The 14,711-nt window shown below is 46.5% G+C and overlaps 1 protein-coding gene across 1 annotated transcript; it reads right to left on the reverse strand.

Moving 5' to 3' along the window:
* Positions 1 to 929: 929 nt before the first annotated feature.
* Positions 930 to 14,526, reverse strand: mapk8ip1a (mitogen-activated protein kinase 8 interacting protein 1a). Its single transcript, XM_056598807.1, has 13 exons — positions 14,221 to 14,526; positions 10,798 to 10,873; positions 9,204 to 9,449; positions 8,589 to 8,957; positions 7,768 to 8,286; positions 6,483 to 6,677; positions 5,933 to 6,008; positions 4,833 to 4,999; positions 4,250 to 4,353; positions 3,516 to 3,626; positions 3,173 to 3,243; positions 2,592 to 2,690; positions 930 to 2,323 (listed from the first exon to the last, which is right to left on the reverse strand). Exons 1-13 carry the CDS (start codon positions 14,290 to 14,292, stop codon positions 2,251 to 2,253), a joined length of 2,178 nt encoding a protein of 725 aa, XP_056454782.1. The 5' UTR covers positions 14,293 to 14,526; the 3' UTR covers positions 930 to 2,250.
* Positions 14,527 to 14,711: the final 185 nt, after the last annotated feature.

The raw sequence follows: 14,711 nt of genomic DNA on the forward strand, positions 1-14,711 counted from the left end.
TACTGTAGTTAACATGAAAACAATTAGCAAACATGAACACCATTAGTAAATGATGACTAAACCATGAGTTAACTGTTGGTGCTTATTACTGTATTAACTCATGTAAACGCATTGTTCATTCATGTACCCTTATTGTAAAGTGTTAGAAAGCCTTTCAATTGCTGCACTTCTGTGGAACCGCGAGTACTCAGCCCCCATGTGGACGGAGGCGGGAGTTCTTTGAGGGGCTGGACACACGAAGGGCCGCCTTCTCTGGCCCAGAGCCTGTACCACTACACAGTCCAGGCCACTGGCTCGGCGTACAAGGCCAAGAGGGCGGAGTTCCCCAGGAGCCCCCGGCGACATTCCAGGCATGCGTTGGCCAATGTCGTGGGCTTTCTTTGGTCAGGACATTTTGTGTGGCGGGGAGCATTGCGTGCGCACACACAATCACGCGCACACACATGTGTTTGTTGTTTTACAGGCTGGATGTTAGTGCAGCCTCTGGTGTACAGTCGGTCCTGAGAACAGGTGCACCTCCTGGAGCCCTGCTCGGGTCCGACCAGGTCTGTCTGGCACTCTGTTGTGAGTCAATGTGAGTCAAAAATAAATCTTGCTTATAAATGTGATTTATTGACAATAATTACTGTCACCACCGTGATCTTATATATATATATTTATATCTTTAAAACACTGATATGCAGTGATACAGACTGGACATGATGTCAACATTATAGTGATCAACCTCCTTAAAGTACACCTAAGATGATGCCCGTGCCACACATTAGTGACGACTATTTTGAAAAGCCCATTATACTCAAGAGGACGGAAGTTCAGCACTGCAATGAAACGGTAACTTAAGTGATTCTTGTGAGATATAGTATATATATATATATATATATATATATATATATATATATATATATATATATATACACAAAACCATTCCCTGGAAGCAAGACATCTTAGGTGTACCATATTCCATATCTTGCGACAGATAAAACGTTGATTTAAATAGACATGACTTTTGTAGCCACTAAGTTCTGTGATCTTCAGGCTTCTCCAATCAACACTCAACACAGTCATTACCACTACACAGAAAATAGGCACTGTTTTTTTTTTTCAAAATACAGGAGACAACTGTCCAAACATTTCCTCTTTCACATCTGCCACTAAAATCATAGATGCATGGCAGAACAATTGTCTGTGTAGAATCTTCTTGGATGGATTAATGCTGGATTCAGCCGAGTCCTTTTTTAGGATTATGGTTGTTGTAGCAGGATAAAGCACATGGATGTCTCATGAATGTCTCACAAAAATCCAATTCAGAGATCTCGCCTTAATCTTCAATACAGTTTGTTCTCTTTCTCATAGCCAATAGGATTCAAGCTAGTAATGCGAAAGATAATGTGACTGCACTGCGATGTGAACGTTGCAATGGATTAATTGGTCATAGAAATGTTAAATTGCACATCTGTCATAAGAGCCTTGTTTTTAAAAGACAAAAGAACATCTTACACTACCAGGAAATATTGTGGAATTATGTCTTGGTTAGAAGCCATATTTGGATAACTTTGTTTAGAGATGGAGGAAAAGGATAAATCAAGCAGCAAAAAAATAGAAAGTGGGCACTTGAAATCACAAGTGATTTTCAAGAATTATCCCTCAATATCTTAATGATTGTCAAGTGTTGAGGTGGCTAATCTTGGGTTTCTCACCTGAAAATAATTGATCAGGTCTAGGTCCTCAGGTGGAGGTTTCTGTTTGCTTTGTGTACGTAACATTTCTGTAGGGGCCGGGCCCCTAAGAGGGAAGGGACTTGCATGGTTATATGAGTCTACATCCAATATTCAGTCAGACCGTGACATTAATTCTTCAATGGTTTGATGCCACGGTTGCCCACTGAGTGGATTATAGTTGGCCTATACAACAATACTGATCACATCGTCTTTGTCAAATAGTTTTACATGCCATTATTATAACTTTGGGGAACCAAAAGCTGCAATCTACTTGCATCCATACGTATTTAAAGAGCCACAAAAACACCCTTTGTGATTCCATGTGAGACACATAGACTAACCCTGACCTTCTCCATCCTCCTCCCTCCCACCTTGCCTCGATCAACTCATCGCAGTATCTCAAGTCATGTGCTAGTTGACAGGCTGCCATTGGGGAACGAAAGGGAATGTCTACTACCCAGGTAGTTTGAAGAAACGGCATCCAGTTTGCTGTTTAAAAACGAGTGCAGTGCTTTACAAAGGACTTTAGGGTCTAGTCGATGAAGATGTCCTCGGTGGGACAGGAGTAGCCGATGTGTTCCGCGTAGTACTGCTGAAATGCCCTCCTAGCAGAGAAGAACACAGAAGAGGGACTAGCTTAATGCTTCATTCGAGTAGCAGCGTTGGATAGTGATGCTAATGTTGACACAATAAAAACGTATGCACGATGACAATACATTTTATTCATGCGTATAGCTATGTCTTTCATTTGAGTCAATTCATTATATTCAAGATTGATACTGACGGAATAACATGTTGCACGCGTTCCGCCCTACAGAGAAGGAGGCGGGACTAGACACTAGAGAGAGATGAAGCTTGGGAAGTCTTTCTCACCCTACGGACTCAGCCAGAGGAAGGGATGTCTCGTCGGTCGTCACCACGTGACAGGCAAAGCGCTGCTGGTCCGGGTGCTTGCTAATGAAGCCAAAATACCTGTGGGGACATCCCCAAAAAAGATATGGTTAACGTCTTGCCCGTTGCAGTGTACTACAAAGCATAGGGTTTGGGGGGTGAATATGGTGGATAGAGGACAGCCTTTAAAATTGTAGTGTGTGTTTATCGGCTGCAGAGCGAATTGACAAACTGCTGATTGACTATAAAAGATACCCAGTAAAGTCGATGACTTTAGAACTTCAAATGAAGAGACCCAAACACCAGGCGCATACGAACCACAGAGAGGAACGGATAGTGTGTGTGTGTGTGTGTGTGTGTGTGTGTGTGTGTGTGTGTGTGTGTGTGTGTGTGTGTGTGTGTGTGTGTGTGTGTGTGTGTGTGTGTGTGTGTGTGTGTGTGTGTGGTGTGTGTGTGTGTGTGTGGGGGGGGGGGGGTTTGTGTTCTGATTATATACAATGATTTGCAATTTGATTTAAACCAAAACTTTGGTGTCAACTGGTTTCATATGACTCACAACTTACTTGTTGTGTTTTGGATGGCAGCCACAAAAGGAGATATTCTTCAATTGGAAGAAATGTGAACATTGGTCACCCTGAAGGAAAGAAAGGAAGTTGGTGCGTGGTTTGAGTATTAAAGAGACATTTTCACATCACCGCTTCTTATTTAAAGAAATAGTAACACAGAAAATATCTGACTTCTGTCGTGTAACACGTACAATTAAATGTTAAATATTCTACGTGAGAAATAACTGAGATTGATAGATAGATAGACAGATAGATATCTAGATAGATAGATGATGCAACATCAGCAGAGCAATTAATAAGAAAATAAGAGTAATGATGTTATAAGGAAGGTAGGTCCTACCCTGGTAGAGGAACAACACTTGTCCTGGGCACTGATCTTCAAACCAGACACACTAACCTCAAGGACACAGGCAGGTGGAGGTTGCATAGATATTTGCCTGTTACATGCAACCTGTAAAAGAAAGACCCTTGGTTTGAAACAAGACGATTTCAAGTTCTGAACCACTTGGTGAGTCATTTGTTGGGTTTAACGGTGCGATTCAGGTTACACAACAAAATCCTAAATTCCTAACCCTAACCCTGGCATTCTCAATAAATTTCGCTGGCTCTCGGCTTTGCCCAGGGCAGTGGCAATGCTAGGTTGGGCTTCAACGCTCAAATCCATAACAATATATTGGCAACGCCTGCAACACTGACGCTGAGAGCTCAATCGTGTGGTGACTACTTTGGGATAAGGGGGGTCGTATAGTGGGGGCCTTTGTGAAGCCTTTGAGATTGTAACTGTGATGTATACAAATTCTCATATAATAGACTTGAGTTGACTCAGGTCGTTTATTGACTATCCCCTGACTCAGATTGGGTCAGGGGATAGGCAGGGTCTTCTGGAATTGCAACCTAATTTCTAAGACAGAAAGGATTGAGGATGGTCCTTTTGGGCCATTATCAGGCCTCGCCCCCTTTAAAAAAATTATCACATCGAAATAAAGAAGAAGCTAGTGTTGTAAAACTCTTAGCGAAGAACCGGTTCGCCCTTGCCTCCAGAAAACGTTGATTTTAGATTCTGCATTGCCGCACCTTCTGCATTGCCGCACAGAGCACGTGGTTTCCCTGGTGGACCGGGACCTGAACAGAACCCAGGAACCGCACCGGGAACTGATCCATCCAAGCGTCAGTAGGAGCTGACGACATGTGGAAGAGGAGAAGAAGAAGAGGTATGGAAATGACACAGAAGACATAAAGTACAGGACATGAAAGGAAAGGATACCTGCTAAATATCAACCTGAAGGAGGGTGATCAGTTGCGTATCTTAGTTGGTGATCTGTTGTGTATTGGAAGGATTCAGTTATCTGAGGCAATGATCTGTGCGTATCTGAGGTGTTGATCTGTTGTGTATCTGAGTTGGTGATCTGTTGTGTATCTGAGTTGGTGATCTGTTGTGTATCTGAGATGCTGATCAGTTGTGTATCTGAGATGCTGATCAGTTGTGTATCTGAGGTGGTGATCAGTTGTGTATCTGAGGTGGTGATCTGTTGTGTATCTGAGGTGGTGATCCGTTGTGTATCTGAGATGCTGATCAGTTGTGCATCTGATGTGGCAGTCAGTTGTGCATCTTAGATTGTGATCTGTTGTGATTCGGAGGTGCGAGGGTGGGACCCACCGTGGCTGGGTTCCTTGGAGACCCTGACAGCATAGTAAGTGGGGAAGATCCCAGTAGATCCGGTCCTCATGTTGTAACCCTGGCACCAAAGGTCCTCCGACTGGGACACCATCAGCACAGGGTCATCTGTCTCTAGGTAGAGCTCGTCAGCATGGCGGGGGACAAACCTGTGCAGGTTCAAGCAGGCATGCACACACACGACACATGACTGCAGAGGCACAATCATGCACGGGCATTATGGTGAATTTATGGCTCCACCTTCACCTACAATAGATGGAACCTCAATGTTTAAGGACATGCATAGCATCACTTCAGAAACCCTGCAGCAGCATTTTGATTGGCTATGTGGAAAAACTCAGCCAAACACCTCTGAAAAGGGAACTCCAAGTTCAAGTTTTGAATATAGAATAGAATAGAAGAATAGAATATCTTTATTGTCATTGTAACAAGTACAACGAAATTAAGTGCAGTCCTTGTTCAGTGCAAAAACATCACATTGAGGTAGTACCAGTGAGTTCTGCTCACCTCTGCCAAAGGATAAGGCCATTAGTTAATATGACATCCCACTGTGTCTAACCTATCTACCATTAGTTAATATGATATCCCACTGTGTCTAACCTATCTACCATTAGTTAATATGATATCCCACTGTGTCTAACCTATCTACCATTAGTTAATATGATATCCCACTGTGTCTAACCTATCTACCATTAGTTAATATGATATCCCACTGTGTCTTACCTATCTACCATTAGTTAATATGATATCCCACTGTGTCTTACCTATCTACCATTAGTTAATATGATATCCCACTGTGTCTAACCTAGCTACCATTTGGCAAAAAAATGTTGCTTGCAAAGGAAAAGTCTGGCGTTGTCCAATTTACGACCCTGAATAATATCTACAATTATAAAATAGAGGTAGCTAACCATAACATCCATCAAAAAGAAGTGTGAATTGGATGATCTGATGAACGGGTGTAAAAGTGTCTGTGTGTATCTGTGTTAGTAACAACGTGTATGTTGTGCCAATGTGTTTGTGTGTTTGTTTGTGTGTTTTTGTGTGCATTTGTGTGTTTGTCGATGTGTGTGTATATGTACCTGTAGACAGCTCTGTGGCTTTGCTGTTTCTCGACTCCGTCCAGAAAGCAGGAGAACACTCCGAATGACTCAGCACCTAAATCAATAATAATCGATCAGCAAGGAATCAACACAATGTCGTATGTGTACACAGTAAGTAATAGTATGCTATGGTAGTTTAACAAACTGTATTTTTTCTGTACTTCCCATCTGTGTCTCTCTTAACTTATGTGTGTGTGTGTGTGTGTGTGTGTGTGTGTGTGTGTGTGTGTGTGTGTGTGTGTGTGTGTGTGTGTGTGTGTGTGTGTGTGTGTGTGTGTGTGTGTGTGTGTGTGTGTGTGTGTGTGTGTGTGTGTGTGTGTGTGTGTGTTAGTGTACGCGTGTGCGTGTGCCTGTGCGTGTGTGTGTCTGTGTGTGTGTGTGTGTGTGTTTGTATTACATCAATTAGGAATAGGTGATTGATGATGGTGAGCCTAGCGCTTTAGTTTAAACTTAAAATAATTGGAGAGTGTGATTCCTCTTTACATAAGATGTTCAAAGAGTGTTTGCAGACGATGCATGGGGAAATCACCGGTGGACTTGTACTGGTTGCCGTTCACAAACAAGTTGAGGAACTTCCTGGTTGCCGGTGCTTTGCTCTTAATGCTGGAGGGCTCCTCCACACTCTTTGTCACAGCAACCATCTTGGACTGCCTGATGAGTTTGACCACCTCCTCTCGCCTCGTGTTTTGTAGTTCCCTTCTTTTCCTCTCCTCTATCCTCTGCTCTAAGAGCAAAACAAAACAAGGAACAAAGAGGGGTCAGACTGCTGAGGGGCAAGATGGAAGAACCAGTTCAACGATCGACATTTACGAGAGTGCATGCTAGCACCATTCATGTCACACTTAGTGGTGAAAAGGTGTGGGAAAACACTGGGTCAGACTTGATGAAGCATTTGTTTAGACCTGAATGTCATGCAGTTATTTAATAGATCATAATATATTACATTTAATCTTACATTACCTGTAGTAGTATCAATGCTCAAGGGTTTTTCCTTGACATTTCATCAACATAAATAAGAGGATTTCTTTTGGTTTCTATTCTACCCTCATTATATATTGAATTGTTTCGCCATGCATAAACATTATTTTTCATTATCTTGCATTGCGGCTTTCTATTTACCCATTAATTAGCATAACACTGCTAGCCAGTCTCTAGTTACCTGTAGGCCCTCTATGGCCTGCACAAAGACACATAATTAGGCACTTGATTGAATGTGACTTCACTGTTAACAGTCCATCCCTTAACTCATCAATCCCTTAACCCATCAATCCCTTAACTCATCAATACCTCAACTCATCAATGCCTTAACTCTTCATCCCCTTACTCATCAATCCCTTACCAGATCCATCCCTTAACTATTAAATCTCTTAACTCATCCATCCCTTAACTCATCCACCCCCTAACTCATCCATCCCTTAACCCAACCATCCCATCCACCATCCATCCCTTAACTCATCCATCCCTTAACCCATCCATCCCCTAACTCATCCATCCCTTAACCCATGCATCCCATCCCCCATCCATCCCTTAACTCATCCATCCCTTAACTCATCCATCCCTTAACTCATCCATCCCTTAACTCATCCATCCCTTAACTCATCCATCCCTTAACTCATCCATCCCCTGACTCATCCATCCCCTAACTCATCCATCCCTTAACCCATCCATCCCATCCACCATCCATCTCTTAACTCATCCATCCCTTAACTCATCCATCCCTTAACCCATCCATCCCTTAACCCATCCATCCCTTAACCCATCCATCCCTTAACCCATCCATCCCTTAACCCATCCATCCCATCCCTCATCAGTACCTTGCAGCCTCTCCCTCTCCAGCCGTGTCCTCTCCTCCTCGTACTCGGGGTCCTCCTCCTCGTTGGCCGACTGGTAGACGGTCTCCGTGTCGCTGTCGTCGTCCTTGCGGCCCTTGGCCAGCTCCGTGGCCAGGTCCAGCTCCAGGGGCTGGCCGTCCGGCCCCAGGCCGTACCTCATACAGCTGTAACTCAATCCACCCGGCGCGTCGCCCTTCAGCTGATCTCTGGTTGCGTCCGTCCCTGCCTGGCGGTTCTTTGCGTCCTTCCAGGGGCCGTGCGTCTCTCTCTGGGTCTCGCCGTTGCCGTTGAGAGCGCCCACCGCCGACGGGGCCGGCTCGCCCTCGCCGTCCTCCTCCCGGATGTCCGTGTTGGTTCTGTCCGGCAGGGTGGCGGCGGGGCACAGGGGGTCCGAGACGGGCCCCTCTATGTCAGAGCTGATGGACATCCTGTTGGATCCCGACTCGCTGTTAGAGCGGGACAGTGCCGTCGGGGAGCTCTGGTTCCTGACGTCGTTTTGTACTAGGAGGGGAAATAAAGAGCAGAGAAGGACGTTGGAAACAAAGCCCAACAAATGACCTAATGTTGATGGGCAGGGGCCAGTCTGAGACATGCAGGTGGCTTGCCTATACAATCATTGTCTGTACGTCAAATCCTGATGACCAACAAGCTATATTCCATAGCTTTAATGCCTTTTTTTTTATAGAAAACAATGTAACTGATAGGATGGATGTAATTTCCCGCTCTCCAACTGCAGAAACGGCCCATTTGTTTTTTGTTCATTTCGGTGGAATAATATGGCACACTAGGAATTGATGGGTCACCTGTAGCTTCTCTCCTGCGCTGCTCCTCCTGCTGCCTCTGCCGCTTGTTCTGGGGCCCTCGGTTGTCACGGGAACCCGTCTTGTCTTGGGACACTCTGTTGTCGCGGAAACCCGTCTTGTCTTGGACCCCTCGGTTGTCGTGGGACCACGTCTTGTCTTGCGTCTTCTCCGGGTCTTTGGGCCTCTGCTTTCGTGGAGCGACGGGGGTGCGAGGGACCACCATTGACGCCACACAAATGTTGGGGCCCGTGAGAAGGTTGCTCACCTTGCCGCCCCCTCCAGCCGCTCCGGTGGATCTCCTGCCACGGTCCCCGGTTCTGGACGCCGCCTTCCCTTTGTCCTCCACCTTCTGCGTCTTTACTTTGTGAGCTCCCGTCGCCGCCGGCGGAGGTCCATTCCTCACCCGGCCCTCACAGAGCCGACCTCCTCGCTTTGCCACCTCTCCTTCTCCTCCTCCTCCTCCCCCTCTTCCTCCTCCTCCTCCTCCTCCACCTCCACCTCCTCCTCCACCTCCTCCACCTCCTCTTCCTCCTCCTCTTCCCGCTCCTCCTCCTCTTCCTCGGCCAGTGGCTGTGCCTGGGCCTCTCTCTCTCCCCCCTCCTCCCCCACCTGCACCTCCTGCTCCTGCTCCTCTACGAGGATAACTTGATACACCGCTGGTGGAGTTCGTTTTTATCCTGTCTCCCTGCGGTCGGGTCTGTGTGTCTGCAGCTGCACCCGCGGGTGTGTGACTGTCTGTCTTTGTTCTGCCCCCCCCTGCTCCGGAGGCGCCGGGGGGCTTGGGGGCGGTGCGACGGCTGCCCAGCAGGACTTTCTCCCCAGTCTTCTGCGACCGGCTGGCCCCTGCTTGGGCTGAATCCCCTTAATCCACACACACACACACACACACACGCACACACACATACACACACGCACGCACACACACATACACACACACACACACACACACACACACACATACATACACACACACGCTCACACACGCGCACACATACACACACACATACACGCACACACGTGCGCGCACACACACACACACACACACACACACACACACACACACACACTCACCCGCACACATATGCACACACACCCACACACACAAACACATGCCACACACACACATACACGCACGCACGCACACACACACACACACACACACACACACACACACACACACACACACACACACACACACACACACACACACACACACACACACACACACACACACACACACATGCACGCACACGTGTGCACACAGAATACAAACAGGTATACGATTATTTATTAGGTAATCAGTGGCATTCGGAACAGATTAGCAGAGAACAGTAAGACATGTGTAGGACTAAACCAAGCACTGAAACCAAGCTGCGGTGTGTAAACAAGGGAAAAACATGTTTTTATATGGACTAATAATAATAACTATGAACCACAGGTCAGAGAGACACTTTTAAGGAAACCATATATATTTAGTTTGTGTAAAATGGCTAATACAGTGTATTTGTATTTAACAATATTCTTACATCGCATTGCCTAGTTCTGTGCTCAAATATGTCATTATTCTAGTGCACATATAGGTAGAATAAGAGAACATTGGTCAACTTGCCACCATAGTTTGGTAGACAAAACGTTTTCGTCCAAGCGTCATCACCCAATTAGATGTAAAAGGGAGGTTTCATTTACGTTCCAACCAATCAGTGAATGCACAGCAAAGCACATACATTCAACTAAATAACAAAGTCAGCAGTAAGTGGGATGCAAGCAAGGCAGTTTCCCATCCCACACCTCCAACGTTGCCAGCCAACCTCATACAAAGCAGGGGGAATATGAGAAGGGCAAAACAAGAAGAATATTGGAGTGGCTCATCTATGATGTGCTTTAAAACGGGACCTGGGCTAGTTTGGATAATTGCGATGACAGAGTAGTGCAGGCTATAAGAACAGTGTTCTGCAGCCCCTCTCGACATGGGTCTGCTCTGGGTTTTTGTAAGGGGGGGATGCTGACCCGAGGTTTGAGGACATAAAGAGGAGAAGGCTTCTGAAGCAGAGGCCACAAACTAGGTCAATACTACACAAACACATATATGGATGTAAACATGTACTTGAATTGTCCCACTCTTCTTTGTTTTGCTGTAAGAAGTATATCATTGCATGGGTTGGTTGTCACCATGCATTATAATTCATATTATGTGTGTGACGTAACAGACCTGTGATGCGGGGCGAGGCAGAGCGGCCATCTTTACAGCTCTCTTTCTTTGATAGAGAGTTGTTGTTGATGGTGTCCTGGTTCGAGAATGAGCAGAAAACAACAACAACAACCATTAAAAATTAGGACAACATAAATAAGGTCTGAGTCTTGGTCTTGATTGGTATCATGCAACTTTATCTTCATTATATATGGCCTTTCACGACATCAAAACATTAAAATGTTTTACGTTTAAAGCAAGAACCATGCACAGTGTAGCATGGTGGCTGAATTAAGCATAATTTTACATCGACAGGAAGTAGAATTATAAGTAGTTTTATTTCTATCCGCTTATTGTTCAAATATTATACAAATCAAAACGCAGTTAATAAGCAATCCAATTGAACGCATGTCTGCCAGAAAACTCCACTTTCTCCCAAGTTTCTGGTTCTCCATCACTGTACGTCTTACCTAGGGAGGATTGACAACATCATCCCCAGGAAGAGGCGGGACTATTGCACTGCAAGAGTAGGAAGTGACTACTGATAGTGATACTATCATAAACTATACTGATACAAATGACACTATTATAAACTATACTATTACAAATGAAACTATTATAAGCTATAGTATTACAAATGATACTATTATAAACGATACTATTATAAACTATACTATTATAAACTATACTTTAACAAACAATACCATTGTAAACTATATTATTAGAGATTATACTATTATAGACTAGTTTTCCAAACAATAATATTACAAACAATACCTTTATAAACAATACTTTTATAAATGTACCTATTTTAATGCTAAGTACACATTCTGCTGACTTACTGCATTGCCCATAGGGATAGCTGAGTATAACAAAAGTATCAGGCAACAGAACTTTCTCCTATTGCATCACTGTACTCAGGGATTAGCTGGCTGCTTTTCATCAACAAAAATAACTGTAGTTTCTTTGATTGTCCTCTGCGCTGTGAGTGATATCGTGTTTGTATCTCCATCTTTCCTACTCAGGTTGCAACGTTTTCATCTCCCTGCTGCTGCAGGCTGCCTTCTCCCCGCCTGTCCCTCCATGTTACCCGTTTAGAGGAGACCGCTGCTATGACCCCCACCATCGGAGTGGGGGTCTGATGGCCCCCAGCAGCAGACTCACCCACCCCCAGACCTACCAATGGACCTACCCATGAACAGACCCATCCCCAGACCTACCAATGGACCTACCCACGAACAGACCCACCCCCAGACCCACCAATGGACCTACCCACGAATAGACCCATCCCCAGACCTACCAATGGACCTACCCACAAACAGACCCAACCCCAGACCCACCAATCGACCTACCCATGAACAGACCCATCCCCAGACCTACCAATGGACCTACCTACGAAAGACCTACCACCAGATCTACAGACCTACCTACCACCAGACCTACCACCAGACCCACCACCAGACCCACCACCAGACCTACCACCACCAGACCCACCACCAGACCTACCGCCAGACCTACCACCAGACCTACCACCAGACCTACCACCACCAGACACACCACCAGACCTACCACCAGACCTACCACCACCAGACACACCACCAGACCCACCACCAGACCTACCACCACCAGACCCACCACCAGACCCACCACCAGACCCACCACCAGACACACCACCAGACCTACCACCACCAGACACACCACCAGACCCACCACCAGACCCACCACCAGACCCACCACCAGACCCACCACCAGACACACCACCAGACCTACCACCACCAGACACACCACCAGACCCACCACCAGACCCACCACCAGACACACCACCAGACACACCACCAGACCTACCACCACCAGACACACCACCAGACCCACCACCAGACCTACCACCACCAGACACACCACCAGACCCACCACCAGACCTACCACCACCAGACACACCACCAGACCCACCACCAGACCTACCACCAGACCCACCACCAGACCAACCACCACCAGAAACACCACCAGACCTACCACCACCAGACCCACCACCAGACCCACCACCAGACCTACCACCAGACCCACCACCAGACACACCACCAGACCCACCACCAGACCCACCACCAGACCTACCACCACCAGACACACCACCAGACCCACCACCAGACCTACCACCACCAGACACACCACCAGACCCACCACCAGACCTACCACCACCAGACACACCAGCAGTCCTTCCCACCAGCAGACACACCACCAGTATTTACCACCACCAGACCCAATAGCACTACCACCATTCCTACCCATCACCAGTCCTTCCCACCACCGTGACCAGACCAACCAACCTCCAGACCCAGCCACCTCTCCTCCCAACCCAACAAACCCATTTCATCCCACTGTCCTTAAAGGTTGTTTTGGTCCTTTGGTTGTTTTGGTGCTACTTGCTTGACTCTTTCTGTGCCCCATGGTGGACTTTCAGTGTTGGGTTCCTTTCAAATCCTTTTGGCCATGATCTTTTGATACAACTAGAGTACAACAAAATAAGCTTAATTGGATGGTGTTGAGCGTAACCTTCCTGATACATTCTGAGTCATGATGTGTGCAGTATAGCTAGGTATTTGTGGAACTGCTTTCAGTTTCAAAGTTCATTGACAGCATGAACTGCCAAACGGGAGGTCAGATATGCCATTGTAGTACAGGATGCAAGAAGATAAAACAGCAGAATAATAATTAGTTCTCACGTTTATCATACCATTAAACTCGACCAATATCAATTCATTGGCTTCCAATCCAGAGATAATAATACATATTTGTTTCCCATATGGTTAGAAAGGATAAAGAATGCCTGCGCAATAGTTCTGTCATTTCTTCATTGGATGAGAGTATTTGTATCTTGATTATCGGTTGTATCGGTTGTCATATTTGGATGTACAATGCTGATTATGTAAACCTCTTTAATCTTTACGTTGTGATGGGGGATTCTTCGGTGTTAATAGTGTTATAATGGTTTAATGGACACATGATCTGGCACAGAAGACATTTAATCAGAGATACCTCACTGCTCCTTGCTGTCTTCTCTTAGACAAGATTCACTCATCCATACACTCACTCATGCATGTGCACGCAAACACAAACACAAGCACGACACAGACTCAGGCACTCACACAAACACACACACACACACACACACACACACACACACACACACACACACACACACACACACACACACACACACACACACACACAAGCGCACACATGACACATTCACATGCACATACACGCACAGCGATCATCATTTTAGACAGCAGAGTGGTCTTGCTGGGTTATTTTAAAGACGGGATTTCATCTTGCAAGCCCAACAGACATTTCCAGAAAACGCACACACTCACACAATATACCAAATGGCGTCCCACCTACAGGATCTGCTGGTGATGGCTGAGCTGTCAGTAAACAGGGTCCTACCTGGGAGCGGGGCTGGGCCCGATGGGGGAAGAGAGCCAGGGTGGTGGGTCTCTTTGGTCGTCGTGTATCCATAATAACGCTGGGCGGTGGATGGCTCCACCCTTGACATAGATGGTGCCGCGGTGTTCTTCCTCCGTCTCCCTCTCTCCTGTATATCTCCTTGCGTTTTATATTTCAGGTCGTTTCGGGGTGTGCCTTTGCCTGGACGAGGCCCTCGCCCAGCTCACCTCTCCCTCTCTCTCCCGCTCCCTCCTCCTCAGCATCGATCAGCTCTGGAGAGATGAGCAACACACAGACGCACCCTCCTCACCGCCTCCCTGGCTGCCCATTGGCCACGCCGTGGTGCATCGTCATCATGTTCCTCACGGGAGAGGGAGGGCGAGTGAGAGAGAGAGAGAGAGAGCTCGGGGGGAGTGGAAGAGAGTGAGAGAAGGAGAGAGGAGGGAGAGAGAGAGAAGGAGAGAGAGAGGGGGGGGGGGGGGGAGAGGTTA

The sequence above is a fragment of the Gadus chalcogrammus genome, chromosome 9 (assembly GCF_026213295.1).
Source record: "Gadus chalcogrammus isolate NIFS_2021 chromosome 9, NIFS_Gcha_1.0, whole genome shotgun sequence".
Lineage (NCBI taxonomy): Eukaryota > Metazoa > Chordata > Actinopteri > Gadiformes > Gadidae > Gadus > Gadus chalcogrammus.